Below are 20,473 nucleotides of genomic sequence, written 5' to 3'. Positions count from 1 at the left end.
ATCTCATGCATGTTTAAATCCCCTGACTATATCCATAGCTGGGATCTCTCCGGGTTCACCCGAATCCTCCGGGTCGCGGGAGCGGGGTCTTGACACCTCCCACTCCCCACCCATTTCCCCTTTAGATGGGAGTGTTTCCCTGGGATTTTCACAGTAACGCCCAACGACGTCATCGGGAACACCCACAACATCACGGGGACCGCCCAGCAGCGTCACGGGACCGTCCTGGCCGCGTACTGCAATGGAAGGCTCCGGGTAGCCGGAGCTCAGAAGTTCCCAGGTCTGACTAAATCAGCCTCTACCACCTCTAATGGAAGGCTGTTCCACACGTCTACTACCCTCTCAGTAAAGTAAAACTTCCTTACATTACATCTAAATGGAAGCACAATAATTTTTTTATCTTTAACCCCTTAATGACAAAGCCCGTACATGTACGGGCTCAAAATGCATTGTTTTCAATGGGTTTAGGGATCGCCCATTGTCCTTAAGGGGTTAAGCAGGTATCACATATCTATTACTGGTTTTACTTTTATGGTAGGATAACCACATCTGCTGACTGAATTACTAATTCTATCACTTGACGTGTGCCGCTGACAAATTCACTATTATTTGAGAATGTTTATCCGAGTTATATCTCTACATCTAGCCGTGGACATATAAAATTGCTCCACCGCTGTGTTTAATAACACGGTAAGCATGTTAATGGCGTGTCCGAAGTCTCTGGAATACATAATAGTCATTTCTGTTTAACCACCGTAGTAATTCAACAAGTGTTAATTCCCTAAACATGTGAATCATGGGAGCCTTGAAATAATAGTTTATTTCCAAAACCTTTTTGTTTCTGGCTGGGCACAAGAGAGCGCACGGCTCGCTACCTGCCAGATGTAGCATTTAGATGATTGTGCACAGAATGATGGACTATTACATGCCAGTTCATCCATGTGAGCCCTAAACTATAGCGTGTGCATTCATCCCTCAAAGCAATGACAATCGTGATGCATCTATCTCTATCTCTATCTCTATCTCTCGTCTGTTATTATGTACGTCGTCTTGCAAATGAATCGAAGCATTCAGCAGAATTTGCGCCCCGGGTCCTGGGCTGGCAAGATATTGGTTTATCTAGTTTGCTATAAAAGATAAATCTTCTACCCTACGGAATATTAATGTGCATATAACATATAGCGTAGATTTCACCAGTAAGATCTCTGCACTCTAAGGTCGACCTTAGTCCATTCTAGTTCCTTAAATCCAATTTAGGCTTTCTAGATTCTTTATATTCTAGACCACATGCACTCATTGTTTGGTACAGAATGTGTTTTTTTGGGGGGGCGGTTTAATTGGATCATATTGTCTTCCAATAAGAGGTCCAACTTCTTCTTTGTGTAGAAGACAATGTCTTGTCTCCTCTCCTGTACCACATCCCAATATAGAGAGGTCCCCTTTTTATTTGCCCGGCCACTTTTAATGAGCTGATGAGGGGTTGCTGTTTGGCTCATGTAAGGTTATGAAGCAAACAGAAAGATGGGTGTTTATTTATGGGTGTTCATTAGAATCGGTCATAAACTCTGATTACATTTCCTTCTAATGCTTTACCGCTAAAGCAATGTTTTGTTTGGTGCTCCAAGAAATGCTACGCTTAACATTAGTTTAGAAGAAATGTATCAGCTATTGGCGTGCCTCCACGTTGGTTGACTTTGATTACCATCCAAGGTATATATAAATGTTGCGGAAGTAATAATGGTTACTTGGAGAAGTTAACATTATTGTTTAGCCATGTTCATAAGATCCGTATAACTGGTGATACTGGTTGTTCAGTCATATAGCACGCTAATGGCACATAGCTGCAATCCCACTCTTGTGAGATTTTTCTATTACTGATCAGTCCATGACCAGTCGGCGTCTTTTCGTAGACATAATCTTAAATCTCTGTTCCCTGCTTTACGAAGCGCATGGTTTTCAAGACAACAATGAAAAAAAAAAGTGTCTGCATGCCGGCAGCTGATCTGTACTCGGATCAGCTTGCTACTATGCACTTAAAATCAGTCCGATCCCTGCTTTGATTCAGGGATCAGATATTGTGTCGTGACAGATCCCCCACCTGCAAAAGCTCCCCCATAAACAAAAAACAACATATTTGATCTCTATTTATGATTATTATGAATTTATTTTAAAATTACATTTTTTATAAAAACAAATGGGCCGATTTAGGAGCTAAAATTTGTATTTAAAATGAACAGACTTTCAAATAAGTAAATAACTTATACACGCTTATACTTTTTTCTTTAATCATGTGAAATGTGAAAATGTTGTGTTTCAGTAATTGTTTTAAATCTTGTAGCTGAGGTTGTAGAATTAATACTTATTGCTAGCGCTGAAATAAAACAGAGTACATTGCTCCAAATTTTTATGTGTTCAAAGCATATAATTAATAATAATTATAAATAGCGTTAATGATAGCTGCGACCAACTCAGTGCCATAATCAGGGGCATATCCATAGAAACATTTTAAAAGAAATCTTTAGCCAACATATTTCTAATGTATTTTTATATAGAATTTTAAAAAGCAACAACCTTTACATGTAAATTAAGTGATATTTCAATACTACCCTTTACACTAATTTTTCTATAGTGTTTATTTATATATATATATATATATATACACACACATACATACATACACCGGTGTGTCGGTGTGTGTGTGTGTGTGTGTATATATATGTATATGTATATGTGTGTATATATATATATATATATATATATATATATATATATATATATATATATATATATACACATATACATATACATATATATACACACACCGACACACCGACACACCGGTGTATGTATGTGTGTGTGTGTGTATATATATATATATATATATATATATATATATATATATATATATATATATATATATAGTGTGCATCATAGTTGACAATGAGATTGTTTGTTTTGAAATAGTAATTATGCAATAAAATATTAAAACCAAGCAATGTGAGTCATCATGATGAATCATCATATTTTGTTATGATTATTATTATTTATTACTGTTATTAATTTTGTTGAACAGCTAAGGAAGATATGTGCAATCTGGTTGTATAAATCTTTAGCCTGCATCAAGCACAACAGCCGGTTTGAAGTTAAGCTCCCTATTAATAGGCTGTGGAAGCCCTGATCTAATCAGGTTATGTCCGGTCAACCTTCTTTGTATACTCAGCAATCAGCCAGGGTGTTGTTATTCAAGAGCCACCATGTGTTGGGAATTTTTAGGCTATTTTTTAGGATTAAATAGAAAATAATGTCTGTTTAATCCAAAAAAAACGTCACAGTGGAAAATTGGCCCCGTTTGTTTGTCTATCATGGTGAAATGGTTTGACGTTTCAGGTGTTGAAACCCTCTGTGTTTAATGTGTTATGAAATGCCGTTTAGAATCTCGGTTAAGTGTAGACGGCGTGATTTTTTTCTGCATAAATTATAAAACATTGACTGTTGTAGCTTCGATTTTCCAGGCTGGGCTAAACTCCCCATTAACCCCAATAATGACACCACACACACCATAGAATATGGATAAGAAAAGGCCACAGCCAATTTTATTTATTAGAGTCATTGTCACGCCAAAACCTGAAACAATAAACATAGGTGCATTAACAAGGACAATGACTCAAAACACAAATATGTAAATATATACAATAAACACAATGAACACACCAAGCTTGCCAAGTAATCCAGGTACCATAACCAAATACCACTTAAGGAAGGGACATACCCAGATGCCCCCACCCTGACCTGAGGTTCCCAGCACTGACAGCCAAGAACCTCCCACCAGATGTTACCAACCATTCACTTACCACCACATTAACCCCCTGGATACCTGGCAAGCTGCCGCCCCACAGACTGTGACAAAACGACACAAACAAACGAACAAAAGAAAAAGGGAGGGAGGGTGGGCCACGCATCCAGGTAAGCTAACCACAAGAATGGTTCCTGAGCCCGGGAAAGCAGCCACTTATATAATCTTTCCCCAACTCCACCCCTGAAATTCCCGCCAAAAAAGCCTACCCCTCCTCCACACAACAGTCAGGGCCCACTATAGCCCATGCTGCCCCCCCCGTGAGCATCATTCTAAGAAACACTGATTTAAAACGCAAAAGGTATACATTTTCATATAATTCATTATGTATTGGAAAAGACATGCTCTCACTCTTGCTTTATCGGTGGCCTGGTAATGGGTTATGTCCAAAGATTGTTGACGTTGATTGAAGCAGCCAATGAGTGTCAGGAACGTGCTCCTATTTAAATTAACGGGCGTTCAGGGAAATCTTAACCGGACTTTAAGCAGGACAGTATTTTTCTACATACAGTCGTGTGAAAAAGAAAGTACACAGTCTTTGAATTCTATGGTTTTACATATAAGGACATAATAACAATCATCTGTTCCTTAGCAGACATTGGCGGCGGTACAGCATTAATATCTGGCTCGATATATGGTGATGGCAGTTATGTCATAGTAAATAGATATACCGTATTTGCTCGATTATAAGACGAGGTTTTTTCCAGAGCAAATGCTCTGAAAAATACCCCTCGTCTTATAATCGGGGTCGTCTTCTCAGACCCCCCAAAAAATGTCTGCTGGGGCCATGCTGCTTACCGGTCGCGAGCAGCGTCTCTTCTGTTAGAAGCAGGAGGACAGGAAGCTTGCAGCGTCCTCACAGAGCTCTATCTCCCCCTCCCTCCTCTGGGGGCGGGGCCAGAGAAGTTGCTGGTACAGCCGGTCCCCTGCAGAAGTCTTCGAGTGAGAGATCTGCAGTTCAGGTAAGGGGGTGGGGGAGGGTTTTTGGGTAAGTATGTGTGATTAATGTGTGTTTAATGTGTGAAGTATGTGTGATTAATGGAATGAATGAGTATTTAAATGTGTTTGTGTGTGATAGCATGGATGTGTAAGGGGGGTGGGGGTTGTAGCATGGCATAGGGAGGCTGTAATCCCACTACTATCATCCCCAGGTTCCAGCATGTACTGGCTGCCTTGGCTTGATAGGAGTGTGATTGCTGTTAGCAGTTTGATAAAGATATATATATATATATATATCTATATCAAACTGCTAACAGCAATCACACTCCTATCAAGCCAAGGCAGCCAGTACATGCTGGGTCAAAAGGCATATCATGGGGCTGAGTGGCATATAGGAGGTTAAAATGCATTTCTGGACCTCCAGAAATGCATTTTAACCCCCTATATGCCACTCAGCCCCATGATATGCCTATATACCTCCAGAAATGCATTTTAACCCCCTATATGCCACTCAGCCCCATGATATGCCTTTTAACCCCCTATATGCCAGAGTGGCATATAGGGGTATAAGGCATATCATGGGGCAGAGTCGCAAATAGGGGGGTATAAAGCATTTCTGGGGGCAGAGTGGCATAACTGGGGCGAGGCAGGTTGGCAAATAAAAGGAAATTTAAAAAATATATTTTTCTCAATCATAGCTTTTATTAAACATGAAAAAATAATTTACATGAATTAATATTTACTGGTAAAACTTTTTTCCTATAGGGTCGTCTTATATTCAGGCTTTTTGTTTTTTTCCTAAATTAATATTTTGATTTTGGGGGGTCGTCTTATAATCGGGGTCGTCTTATAATCGAGCAAATACGGTACTTTTATATTTTTATAGTTATATTTATGATTAGAATTACTTGTATTTTTCAGTTGCTGTCAATGTTATTTAATATATATTTAATAATAATTTGTGTGAAAGATGAGTGAAAAGCAAAATTTTAAATTGTTTACACTGTTTATAAGTTATTTTATTATTATTATTACTACAAGTACTAAAAAATAGATACAAGTAGGCGTAACCACAAGGGACTTGCTTAACCAAGAAGGGTATGGTCATGTTGTGGTTAAGGAAGGGGGACTTGAACTCAGGGGGCCCATGACCTTTTGTTGCCCGGGGCCCTGGATAGACTCATTCCACCCCTGCTTGTGATCATTGTCCTATTGCATGACCCAATTTTAGCCAAGCTTTAGCTTTAGCATGTTCATGGTCGACTCGATGATTGCAAGGTTCCCAGTCCTGTGACTGCAAAACAAGCCCACATCATAACCCCTCCAGCACCATGCTTGACAGTTGGTATGAGGTGTTTGTGCTAATCTGCTGTTTGGTTCTCACCACACGTGTTGTTGTGCATGATGGACAAACTTCTCCACTTTGGTCTTGTCAGTCCAAAGGACATTGTTCCAGAAGTATTGTGGTTTGTTCAAATGCAACTTTGCTAAACTAAGCCTTGCTGCCATGTTCTTTTTAGAGAGAAGATGCTTTCTCCTGGCAACCCTTCTTTTTCTGTACTGTAATGAACTTAAAACATTTAAGATGCTGACTGAAGCCTGTAGAGTCTGAGATTGTACCTCTTGGTTCTTTTTGCAATTTCTCCGAGCATGACCTCTGACCTCGGAGTAAATTTGCTGGGTCACCCACTCCTGGGAAGATTGGCAACTGTCTTCAATGCTTCTCCATTTTGGCTTTATTTTTGTTACATCATGAGGCGGTGTAATATGTCATGTGTTACTATTCATCTGAGGTTGTATTTACCTAATTTTTAGACGTGCTAAGGAAGAGATGATTGCTGTTACGTCCTGATATGTAAAATCAAAGAATTCAAAGAGAGTGTACTTTCTTGTTCACACAACTATACATAAATTATTGTGCTAAATAGAAAACAATATATCTCATGCTTGCATGTTTTAGTTTCTGTTTTTATTTTCTCATTGTGGTTCCACATTGATGCTTTATCAGCCCCAGGGACAGAATTAGATCCCCAAAGTGGAAAAATAACGAATATCATGCCATTAATACAAAAGCCTTTCAATGACCTTGCAAAGCAACTGAACCATACAGAAGTAAAGAACAACCAGATCAAAGAAGTAACTGATTCACTACCATTAATAAAAGTCTAACAAAGTCCCAAATTGTTGTCTATTAAGTGGGGATGTTTATGGTAGACCTACCATTTCTGTCTGTGCGCCAAATACTCGTACCTTTGTCTCTATAATTGACAATTTTAGCTTACGCTCTGCACAGTTTCTTCCTGTCTGTCTATAAAGCAATTTTAAAACCTAATAGGGGACATACTGTATTAGCTTTTCTCCCTTAGCACACCAGAATTGTATATCCAGTTATGATAATAATAATAATAATAATAATAATAAATATTCAGGGTATCTGTTGATGGTGTGTGGCTCACAAAGTATTTGGAGTGATGAATTGCTACACCTGGGGTAACTACATGTACTTCTTGCTTGAGGTGTCCTTTCTATCACACTGGCCATACTCCTGTTTTAATACAATGTCCCTTCCCTACACCCTCAAGATCGTGTCAGTGTGCACTATTTGCTTATACATATTGTTTTATTCCAGGATTTCATTAAAATAATGTTTGTTTGTTTTTTTGGAGATGTTGTCACCATGACTTTGGATGTTAAAGGAGCACTTAAGTCTTATTTTCATGTTAAATCATGCATATTAGAGTCTGTTTTTCATAGACTCCGGTGCATTTAACTGCACATACACAACTGACTTCCCGTTATAGTGAAAGGGAGCTATCCTTCCATTGAAATCAACGGGAGTCCGAGCAGACAGTCACATGTATGTTATCTGAACAGTGGTGTTTTGCTAGCATACATGCAAATGGCTGCAGCTTCACTGAGACTGCTACTAAGCCCCACCAATGAAGAATGCATATTAAAGTACTCTTAACACTCATCATTTAGCAGCAAAAATAACAAAAACAAATACCTTTGCAAGAAGCTGCAGCTCCAGGGTGCTCTCCACTGTTCCTGTTTCATGCCAGTTTTGACTGCCAGAAATCAGTGGGAGCAGTTTCTGTGCATGCGCACAGTTGATCTCATTACAACACTTGGAGATCTCACTTGAGCCATTGAGTATATGACACAAAGTCACTGGTAATCAGGAGGTGTGTTTGTTCCAATGTATCTCCTCCAAGCCAAAGAGCTGGGAGTGGGGAAGTGGCATATAACGCATATGGGTGGATTCTGATGAATCATTAATCACTCAACTACCCTATACATTAAAGTGAATACGATGGCTTGGGCATCCCTTTAAATGAGACAGATGTCTCATTTTCTAATTCCAGTAACTACAGAAGCTTCAGCTTGCGTGCAGTAAAATGCATTGTAGTCCATGCAAAAGTGGACCGGACTGCTCGTTTATGAATAACGCACAATTTGGACCCAGAATGAAAATCTAGCAGTCAGCAGAGGCATTCCTTTGGCTTTCATGGTGCTTACACTACTTATTTACCACTTTATAACAAATGTGTCACTTTTTGTTCTTTTTAGTTTTTTAAAATGGGTTATTTCTTCATACACAATTATTGTAGTTAAGAAAGAGTTTTAACCGGGTATTAAACATTATGATATTAGTCTTTAAAATGTTGCAACAGTTGTCTGTTTTATTACGGAAAACTGTAATCGCTGCAAATCCGTTCTCTCTACATTTAGGATTACACCAGACAAAGCAACAGACAAAATATGTTCCCCAGGCACACATAATTAGTCCGTCTGACGACGGGGAATTTCAATGGATAATCAAGGTTCACCGGATTTATAGACTCCCTGTTTGGGAGATTAACTGTCTATAACTCCTCCCAGCCGATTTAAAACAAAATAGCTCTGTCAGCTCTATTAGACACTCAGGGAATCATTAAACGAGTAAAACATGTAATATACGGCATGGTTCAGCAATAATCAGCCAGTATAACAGTGTGTGCACTGAGCAGGAAAATGAATCATGTTAAGATTAACTGATCTGTACTAAATTATTGAATGTAGGATGAATCATAACTAGTCCTAAATGGCTTTAAAGGTCCCTTTAAATTATACCCCTCGTAAATTATAGAGGGGATTCTGCAGGTCCCCCAAATGCATTTGTCCCTTACCCCACCCTTCATTTATTTTTTTTGGCACATGCAATATTTACTGCTAGCCAACTTCAGCACTGGCTTGTTTGCTTGCACGGAAAGCGCTCCCGTTGATTGCTTCCCTGCTACTAATTGGGCAATCATTGGCATGACGTTGGACCATGGAGGAGGAGGGAGCTGCAGCTCTGACGTAGCAGCTTCTCCCTGAGGTAAGATATATATATATATATATATATATATATATATATATATATATATATATGAGAGAGAGAGAGTGTGAGTGTATTGGGACACCCCTCCTAATTACTGAATTTTGTTTCAGCCACACCCATTGCTAACAAGGGTATAAAATCAAACACAAAGACCGCCATCTCCATAGACAAACATTGGCAGTAGAATTGGTCTTACTGAAGAGCTCAGTGACTCCAAACATGTCATAGGATGTAACCTTTGCCACAAGTCGGTTTGTGAAATTTCTGCCCTGCTATATCTGCCCCAGTCCACTGTAATTCCTACTATTGTGAAGTGGAAATGTCTAGTAGTAGCAACAGCTCAGACACAAACTGTTAGACAACACACACTCACGGAGTGGGGCTGCCAAGTGCTGAAGAGTGTAGTGCGTAAAAACGTCCTGTCCTCTGTGGCATCTCTCACTACAAACTTCCAAACTGCCTCTGTAAGCAATATCAGCACAAGCACTGTGTGTCAGGAGCTTCATTAAATGAGTTTCCATGGCTGAGCAGCTGTACACAAGCCGAAGATCACTGTGTGCTATACCAAGTGTCGGCTAGAGTGGTGTAAAGCACAATGCCGCTGGACTCTGGAGCATTGGAAACATGTTCTCTGGAGTGATCAATCAAGTTTCATCATCTGGAAGTCTGATGGACAAATCCTGATTTAGCAGATGTCTGAAGAATGCTACCTAATTATTATTATTATCTTTTATTTATATAGCACCAGCAATTTATGCAGCGATTAATACAATACATATATTTAAGGGGTTTCACAAGACAAGAATTGACGGACTAAGACAAACCGATACATTAGGTGGAGAGAGCCCTGCTCACAAGCTTACCTAATGGAATGTATAATGCCTTCTGCAAACTTTGGTGGAGAAAGGATAATGGTCTGGGGCTGTTTTTCATGGTTTGGGCTCGGTCCCTTAGTTTCAGTAAAGAGAAATGTTGATGCTACAGCATACAAAGACATTTTAGGCAATGCTATGCTTCCAACTTTGTGTGAACATTTTGAGGAAGGCCCTTTTCTGTTCCAGCATGACTGTGGCCCAGTGCACAAGCAAGCTGCATAAAGACATAGTTGGATGAGTCTGGTGTGGAAGAACTTTCCTGGCCTGCACAGAGCCCTGACCTTGGGATGAACTGAAATGGAGACTATGAGCCAGGCCTTCTCATCCAATATCAATGCCTGACCTCACAACTGCTCTACCGGATGAATGGGCAATAAATCCCACAAGAAATCTTGTGGAAAGCCTTCCCAGTAGAGTGGAAGCTGTTATAGCTGCAAAGGGGGGACCAATTACATCTTCATGTCTATTTATTTAGAATGTGACATAAAAGTCCTTGTTGGTGTAATGGTCAGTTGTCCATATAGTGTATGTATATATTAGGTTGAATTAATGCACATCAGAGTACTATTTTCATTAGCATTTATTGTTCAAGGGGTACCCTGGGATACTGGTGTGTGCCATTAGTACATTGTTATATACATGTATTCTTTGCATATGACCCTTTTGTTTATTCCATGATTTGTTTGTACCATTTAAACAATTTTTAAATACTTTTAAACAATATGGTGAAAAAAGTGGATACAGTTTGTATTTTTGCATTAGTTACATAAAAATAGACTACAGATAATTTATATAGTGATCAAGCGCTAAAGTATACAAGTATATATAGCTCCAAAAAAATGTAAATACTACTCAAAAAAATAAGTGGATGCTGCGAGCACTAAAGGTATACCCCCTATACCCAAAAAATAAATAAATGAATATATAAAGTGTCGCGACACTTTATATATTTATACATAAAAATAGACAACTGAGCCACATTGTATCAGATGATAAGAAGACATGCACATGTTGACCCAATTGTACCTATCCAGTTGCTTTTAAGCAGAATTCATTCATTTTGTGAATGTTATTCATTTGTGTTAAATAAACACTCATTTTTAAACCGATCAATGGAATCCAAATGCAAAATACACACAAAGCACTCTGAGGTTTTAAAGTTTCCTTTTATTATGCTCACAGAATTTCTAAACTGTGCATACATTACAATATGTAATACACTGAGGGCAAATAGTCCTTCATGGCTGAGTGAATACTTACAGGAAAGACACTTTTTAGTGTCAACAGTTATAATGAAATACATGCACTGCCTCGGACCACGTACTATTTAAATGTAACCTTAGATCTTTTCATTTTTAGAAAGTGCTGTCCCTTTAAGGGTGATGTGCTCTTGAACCACTTCCATAATGGAGCTGTTTTTATGTTGTCTCTAAATTGACACCTATGAGATGTTACAAAACAATTCAAATAGTTTATAACCTATCATGAACCAATATCCAGAATTTTATGGTATTTTTTCGTCGTGAAAAAGTCAGTTTTATTTTCTTTTCTATTTTTGTTTACCCTGGCAAAGTAAATTTCAAATTGATCAGCCAGACCTACGCACAGATATGCTAACCAAAATATTTAACGTTTAGGGGTGGGATATATAGGGAATTAAGTGAGATACGTGAAAAGCTAATTTCTCAACATCTAGCTCAGAACACCTATACTGAAAATAATCATTTATAATTATTATTATAAAATAATTCACTGCATAGCAGAGGACACACAGCAGGCTGGTGGATATTTCAATTGATGACTTCCACAAGCCTTGTCACAAACACTGTTTGCCTTTATACACCCCAGGGCTCCAAGAATAACTTTACTCATATACATTGTCTAGTGGAACCAAGCTTATGTTCGTAGAAGTATCAATAATAATCCTTCTCTGAATTGCACGTTGGACAGCATTGTCCCCTTTATCCAGTAGATCTCACAACCAATGGCTCGGCAAAGGACACACATTCTCTTAAACATTTGGCCCAATGTTTTGTTGGTATAGAATAAAAAAATAGATATGGTCTCCCAGATCTGATCCCTTGAAGGTAAAGATAACCCTCAAATAGTATAATTTCAAATGATTGCGCAATCAGATAGCACTCATTAACAATCTTTGGCATAAACTAAGCCAAGTGCTCAGTTCTCAAGGCAATGTGAAATGTGTCCAAGAGCTCGATGAGACTCTACCATTCAATAGTGTTGAAGAAAACACGGGCATGAATCTGAAACCCTTTTACCTTCTTTAAACCTATGTAAAATAAAGTTTCAAGGGCAGCCGGTGTGAAGATAACAATATTCTGTGTGTCAAGCTGGCAGTTAAGGGTATCAGCAGGTTTCCAGGACACCATCTGGTAAGGATATGCCTTGGGGTTTTACACAGTTTAAGTGTTTTACCTGGCTTTATGAATAAAATATCTGTTTGACATGAATTATATACTTCTGTCTGATGTGTATAGGGAAATTACTTAAAAAAACACATAGCTTTCCCCAGGGATGCATATTGGCCAAAAAGGAGCCAGGGATTTGTTGTCCAAGGGGTTCCTTTTATTTCTTTCCTCGATGTGTTCTCTTTCTTTGGTTAACCCACTCTTAACCTGCCCCTTCCAAAATCCCTAAATATATATCCTAACTCCATCTTCCCATCTTCCCATAACCAAACACCATTTACTCGTGTTCCTTAATAGTTTCCCCTTTCTTTCGCTCTGGTGTCCTGCTAGTGTCTTGTGCACACCTGGGAAACTAGGTATGTTTCTGCTGGTTTACAGCCACATAATCTGGTTTGTATTTGTTTTGTGCTGAGGTTTTGATTCCTATAATACATTTTTTGTATACATGGTTTTGTGTGTAGTGGTCCCACTACATTGCTATATCCCGCTGGTCATGCCTTGCATACTTCCCAAGATAAGAAGGACAACGTGGTAAAATGGGAAATTAACCCTGACATTCTGCTAGAACCTTATGGTCAGATTGGTATATTCAAATGTATAGGGCAGGTAAACTGACTGCTAATGAGAACTAGAAAGGACATTACCTGCACGGAGAATATAATGGTATGATTTTGAGACTTTTACTATTCTAATCATCTGAGTGACCTGCAGAACAGAGCTGCTAAGAGGATTGTGTGGCCTCCAGAAACTACAAGTCCTGTCTGTGCATGGATTTACTGTATGGATGAGGATGTAGGAGTGAGTGTATATATCAGGGCTCAAGGGCGCCAGGTCACGGGGTAAAAACTGTCCAGGGTTACCACTATGAATCCGGCACCCCAGGCTTTCTTACAGGTACACGGTAAAAAGGGTGCATGTTGCAGTATGTCATTAGCATGAGTGTGTATGTCAGCATATAGTGTATGTGTGTTAGTGTATGGTATTAGCATGTGTGTACATGAGTGTAGAATGTTAGCGTGTGTTACTGTAAGGTGTCATTGTTATTGTGAGCATAAGACGTAAACCCCTGTAAAAATGCCAGGTTCTTGTGATGTTAAAGAATGAGACAAAGATACATCGTGTCAGAACCTTTTCCACCTTGTCAGGATCTGCATGATTATTTATTTTTAATAATATATTATATTATATATATATATATATATATATATATATATATATATATATCATGTTAAGTTGCTGATTGTAGTTGATTAGTTCAGACAGCCTTTGGAAGGGTTGGGTGAGGAGAAGGGAGAGAACTTCAGGACAGGTAATCTATTAGATAACGCTGTCTGTGTCACAATGAGAGACGGATCTCCACAAAGGGGACCTTTAAACTAAATATCTCCAAATGAAATATACAGATTTACAGATAAAATGCATATGCTATTGCTAGTGTCGGTAGATCAATTTGGTTGTGCTAAAAGTTAGTGACAGATCCCCTTTAAACGCATAAAGTAGCAGTTGTCATTTTTTTGCAGTAGGTAGACTTCCTAACTATTGATAACTATTATTATTTATATCGCCGATATGGTTAGCCCAACACATAAAAAATGAAAAAGTGAACTTTTTGGAACTGTTGGGGTAGGTATCTGATTGATTAGTGTTACGTTCCCTGACCAAAGGGACATGCTTTATCAATTTCTTAATATATGCCAATGCATAGTGCAAATAAACTCTATTATTTCTCAAGTGAGATTAGAAGGAACAATTATATTACCATATTACCATACCATATACCATAATTGGCTAACTGGATTAGAGTGGCAGGTATTCAGCCTACTTAGAAATTATCTCTAGGTCTCCTAAGGTCTTATAAAGAAAAATAAGATTCCTGACAAAGAAACATAAATAGCATTAGATGATTGTACTCCAAGGTAGCGCAGCTAGCCAATAAAAGGGCCATCTTATTTTTTTCCCATGGCTAAAATGATATTATTGTAGATCTGTATAGGGAAGAAATGTATAGATATGTAGAATACCTTGTATCGAGGATACTCAGGATCTTGTGTGCCATAACTGGGAACGCTCTGGGTTGGACCTGGAGTCTCCGGGTGAAGAGCTGCTTCCCTGGGTCTCTGGTTACTTTCTACTTTTTCTGAGGAGCTCAGGTAGCCCCTACCCCTTGCATGGCTACCCCTGCTTTATCACGATGCCATTCCCCCAGAAGAGCGAGAGCTCTGGGTAGCATTCCCTGGGAAGTTTCCAGTTATGATATGTACAAATATATATGTAAATTAGAATAGATGCATACAGATTATATTTTCAATCTGTGGTTGGGATCATAGTGACCTCTACCTCTCTGCCTAAAATCTCAAACTTCACGATATGAGTACTTGGTTACAGACAATCCAAAAGGTTCTGTAATATCACTGAAATAATAGCGTCCGGCACCCAGCATAAGCTTCGGATCAGCAGTCCATGTAAAACGCTGGAGGATGTAGATTTAGAACACTCTCCATTCTGATAACGGTCAATGAAAGGATGTATTTTACTCTGGTTGTGTGATTCAAATCTTCATTTTATGTTTCTCTTCAGAACTTGTGAAGAAAATTGCCCAGCAGAAGCTCGGTGACACACGGAGTGATTATCAAAAGGTGAGCCTTAAAATGCTTCTACTTCTGCAAAGGAAAATATAGCACAACAAACAATTACGCCAACAGTACAAAGTGGCATTTGTGAAGGAATTAAGACGTAGTAGTGCATATGCCAGAATTATTAACATATAATTAATAGTATTTAATGATGTTTGAAATCATTGTATGTGGAACTACATATTAGAATGAAAGTATAAATCATGTCCCCATGGGTATTTTAATAAAAATATTATGGCAATGTTATTTTGGATTTTGTGATAGTTCTTGATGCCATACCTCCCAACCGTCCTGATTATTCAGCACGGTCAAACTTTGCAGTGTTGACCATGGGCCGATTGTGTCGGTCAGAGGATCTCTCTTGGTTGATCAACTGTGGTATAAAAATGATTGAGGTCTTCTGCAGCACTGGACACGCAGTCAAAAGGCAATGCCCCCCCTTCCCAACGCTACCTTTTCTTGTTTCAATTCATTCTTCTCCCATCCTTCCTTTCCTCCTGGTCTTCTTGTACGTCTTCATCTCTCCTGCTGTTGTTTCTGAAGTAATGCCCTTTCCTAAACTTTGATACAATAAAGTTTATAGAGAGTTATTTGTGCACCAAGTTTGATAAGTTTGATAAGTGCACCAAATAAGTAACACGCTTGGTTGCTATGGTGATAACACCACTTTTCAAACTTTATTTGTTAACTTGCTTGAGAACAGAAACTAAACATACGATTGTTTATATATTTATATATTTTAAGCTGTGTTGTGTATCTTTTCAATTGTCTGCCGTTCTTTTTGTTACTATGTCGCTTTCTTTTTACTATTATTAACTCTTTGTACATACTGCGTCTTTATTTACATGCCTTCCACAGCCAGAAAATGTTGTCCTTACACTCCAGGTAATCTATCTTCATCAGATTGTTATTACTGTTTATTATGGTTTTAACTTCTGATACCCAAGGTTTTAAACTAGTCCAAGATGTGTGAATAGATCTCTGTGAACATTACATATGTATTATTATGTGATTTTGCTAAATTAACTTTGTGTGCTAAAATATAGTTTTTATATAAACATTTTTTTGCTCAACTGACTGTAAAACCAGATATGAGTGATGGTCTAAAACCAAACGTGTTATGGGGAACAATAATTACCACAATAAATCAATTTTAAAAATCTTGCTTTACTTTTTTCAAGTATTCGAGGGCCTTGTTTAACGGTTATTTAGACCTCTTCCATTGATCCTCTTAAAGACCTCTTAGACCAACGAAGGACCCTAATTACTGTAGCTTCTTAATCAGCTTATATTGTAGCTCCCCACCTGAATGTCCTTAATAATATTGTAGGTATTTATTATAGATATTACACTGACCAAGTCAAATATTCATAGAAAGCTCCAGTTGCCCCCAAATTATCCCTTGGTTATGACTTAAGTGACTTGAGGGCATCTTCTGGGCTTAGCAGTTGAGCCCAGAGCAAGAAGACTTGTGTCAGAATTCTTTCCTGTGAACGGTTAAATCCCCAAAAAACATGTTTCAGAAGGCCTTTTCAATTTCAATTTTATACGTCGAAAGATATTTAAGCATTCCTGTAAAAAAAAATGTTACATTATTAAAGGACTATTTCTAGGAATGATTCAGGAATTCACCAGTACTATGAATGAATTTCATTATGAAAGTGTTAAATTCTGCACCTTTTAATAATTAAAGAAACGTAACACATTTCCCATGGCGCTTTGCATTCAAATTCAATATTCTGACTAAAAATGAATTTAAAAGGTGTGATTTTTTTTTTTTTTCTTTGCATTGTAGACGATCCGGTATGAGATTGGCTTCATTATCGCGGCGGCGGTGGGGCTGCTGTTCTTTGTGCTGATGCCCCTGGTAGGCCTTTGCTTCTGCATGTGTCGCTGCTGCGATAACTGCGGCGGGGAAATGCACCAGAGGCATAAGAAAAACGCAGACTGTCAGAGGGGCTGCTTTGCAACGTTCCTTTTTGTTTCGTCGTTGGTAATAAGGCAAGTACTGCAAGCCTCTTCTGGTTTATTACCATGGCTAATAAATGCTTGGTTTTTTTTATTTGCTGAAATTAAGATTTTGATGTTAATATATTAGGTCATCTTTATAAAAATGCAATTCTGGGGCAAAGTTCTAAATGCAGCGGAGCCAACATATAAAGCAACGTTCCTTCTCTAGAACTTCTTTTTATAAATATGGCCAGTGTTTTCATGCGCTTCCGTTATTTTTCTCTAGTGAGAAAACATACTATAAACCCCAATTTGTCTGCTATAATAACTTTAAAACGGCTTTGCTATCTTCTGTTTTAACTAGAATATGTGCCGATGAATACAATGACACCCCTAAAACACATTCTTAGCTTTTAATTTTCCTCTCTTAGCAATTTTTACTCAATTCTCTGGCACCCCTCTTGGCCGGTCTACCTCTGACTCTGTGTCTCCCTCAGCTTTTCCACTACCGACATGTACCTGCCCTTCTCCTGACACGTCACATGCTACTATGCTCTATATCAGGGGCGTCCAAGTTTTTTCTGCAGTGGGTCACTTCATCAGAATTGTGTACGTGCGAGGGCCGCACTCATTTTTCACTGTGAGAAAATATGGCCTTTGATAAAATATGCAGATTAAAATAAAGTAAATAACACAAAACCTTTACTTTTCCTCTCACTGATTTCTGGGCCTAGAAAGTTTTGTGACTACAAATTCAGGATTCAGGATAATTAAAAATGAAATAGTTCTATTTATTTTAGGGATCCACCAAAACATTCACGGTTCACTTAGCCAAAACCGAAAATGACCCCCCCACCTTTAAAAATAATAATAAAATAATAATAAAAACAAAAAAAAATTAGCAATATGTTAGCAATCACACTCCTATCATGCCAAGTCAGCCAGTACATGCTGGTACAGGGTGGCTGTAAGTGATGTGCAGACCCCATACTGCTGGCAGCATCAATACACAAGGGGGACAGCTAGCTAGGTTTCAGCATGTACTGGCTGACTTGGCATGATAGGAGTGTGATTGCAAGCACAGTCCCATCATGCCTAGGTTCCAGCACTTACACATCCATGCTATCACACACACTCATTCATTCATATACTCATTCGTTCACAGATTCATTCCCTCATCACGCATACTCATTCAAACACCCTCCCTACCCCCTTACCTGCACTCGAGGTGTGGCCCGCGTAAGATTGGTTGCCCTGGCTGCCGACCCTCCAGGTCTCCCGTGGGCCGCATGTTGGACGCCCCTGCTCTATATAGAAGGTAGAGATGGAAGAAGATAAACTGTCCTCTTCTTATTTTTAATTTATATTTTAGAATTCTATAAAAAAATACTTCTCAAAATAAAAATCATTACAAAAATTATTAAAATGACATCGTCTTGGCTCTCTAGTTTTGGGCGCTAACAATGGGTGTCACACTGCCCTCTGATAAGTGCAGTGCTAAAAAAGTAAAGCGGAACATTTTTATATGGATATTTTTTGCATATGTCTCAAAGCCCTCATGCTCTCTCTTCAAATATAAAAACTCTTAACTAGCTGATAACCAAAAGGTAGTTGAGTAGTAGGTTGGTCTCCATTTTTTCTTAGAATGCATATACACCTTGGCACCGGGTGCTATTAATGCGGCTACTCCTAAACTTGTAAATACCCTTAATCAAACAATCAAATGTATCATGCCATTGGACACCCATCTCGCCTGTGTTTAAGCAGGACAGTCTGTATTTTGGGGCACAGTGTGGCTGTCCCTCCATACTGTCTCACTGTATGGAGGGACAGCGAGATTCATGGGCTGGTTGGGAACATGGGGGGATCTCTCCTGGCTGCATAATTTAATTTTGGGCATCATGTAAATATTTAGTTCATGTGTGAATTAAGATGATCCCCCATTCTTTATGATTGTATTCTACGGCACCTATTCTGCGGCTTATTTGTATGTATTATTCTGTAGGTTGTGTTGTATGTATTCTGCTGTTAATGACGTTATTTATTATTTGTAGTGTGGGAGTTCTGTGTGCTTACGCTGCAAATCAGAATCTTACCAACCAGATACGGGGATCAAGAAAACTCGTACACAGCAACTTTAAAGACTTAAGAGCCTTGTTAAACGATACTCCCATGGTATGGCGTATTCTGTTTATTTGATATTATATAGTGACTGGGATGAATATGAATAATTGGAGATGATTGTCTTTGAATTAAATGTGTTATAAATGGGCCAGACCTAACCAAGGTGACAATTTATAAAATAAATAAATCTTTAATGTTAAGTAGATCACGTTTAAATATTTAATGCATCCTAAGCCATTCAGACTGATGTTTGTTGCTGTTAGCAGTATTTCCAGTAGATGTCACTAAATGATATATCATGTTTGTTAGTTTTAAAGTTGAGGCTTTTAGAGGAAGAAGTTTGTAATACAGAAATCTTCGTATGTTTTTCAAGAGCTCCAAATGAACTGCAGGATTTCCGTTGCTAATCATGTAAAAAGTTGTATAAAATAGGACCATTTGCTAATCTAATACTGAATCTGCTTGGGTTCAGAAGGACGGGCAAAGGAGATGTTTCTCTTAATTCATTTCCTTTTCTGATAATATACTAGTCATGAGAAACTGCAGATTAAATCACAATTGTTTAAAATATACATGAACCTTAATGGGACAGTTCACTGTCACTCACCATCTGAAGCCCCCTCCTTATTCCACAATGTGCAGGAATTATGGCTGCTAAACAACCAAGAGCTTTTGTTGGCAGGAAAGTGCTCCTATTAAAATCAATGGGAGCCCCTTGTGTGCATACATGGGGGTCTTACAAGAACTCATGAAACACTTCCTAGGAACAGGCCGGTGGTGCGTATCATGTGAGTGTACGGCGCTCAGCAATGGAACCGCTTGCGAGTGGGAAAAAAAGAGAGCGTGCATAGTGCCTAATGAATCCCTCTATGAAGTTCCATTAATGTTCCACTATCACATGCACTTCATAGAAGAACACAAACAGAAACTAGAAGAGCTATTGAGTCAAGGGTTGCAAATATTTTAACCTCAAATTAAGGCAAAACTATATATTTCGTTATAATATACCGTATAGGCTCGGATATAGGCCGCCCCCGTATATAGGCCGCACCCTAAAAGTTTGGTGCTTTTTTAAAGAAAAAGTTTTTTTCTTTAAAAAGCACCAAAAAAACATGCTGCCACTCTGCCCCCCCACAAGATATGCTGCCACTGTCCTCCTCCCCCCCCGAGATATGCTGCCACTGTCCTCCTCCTCCTCCCCCCGAGATATGCTGCCACTGTCCTCCTCCTCCCCCCCGAGATATGCTGCCACTTTCCCCCCCCCCAGATATGCTGCCACTGTCCTCCTCTGCCCCCCCACCCCCGAC

At 38.7% G+C, this 20,473-nt stretch overlaps 1 protein-coding gene across 4 annotated transcripts in view; it reads left to right on the top strand.

Annotated features, from left to right (window-relative positions):
• Positions 1-20,473, top strand: part of PROM1 (prominin 1) — a 58,672-nt gene that overhangs the window by 4,616 nt on the left and 33,583 nt on the right. For 2 of the 4 annotated variants that reach the window (XM_053458296.1, XM_053458295.1), the window contains exons 2-5: positions 15,037-15,095; positions 15,951-15,977; positions 16,888-17,093; positions 19,097-19,217. In XM_053458296.1, the coding sequence (XP_053314271.1) occupies positions 15,037-15,095; positions 15,951-15,977; positions 16,888-17,093; positions 19,097-19,217 (413 nt within the window). The remainder of the gene's footprint in view (positions 1-15,036; positions 15,096-15,950; positions 15,978-16,887; positions 17,094-19,096; positions 19,218-20,473) is intronic. The other 2 variants (XM_053458297.1, XM_053458298.1) reach the window with 1 other exon arrangement.

The sequence above is a fragment of the Spea bombifrons genome, chromosome 1 (assembly GCF_027358695.1).
Source record: "Spea bombifrons isolate aSpeBom1 chromosome 1, aSpeBom1.2.pri, whole genome shotgun sequence".
NCBI lineage: Eukaryota > Metazoa > Chordata > Amphibia > Anura > Pelobatidae > Spea > Spea bombifrons.
Note: the sequence above shows the minus strand (reverse complement) of the source record. Positions and strands in the feature narration are given on the sequence as shown.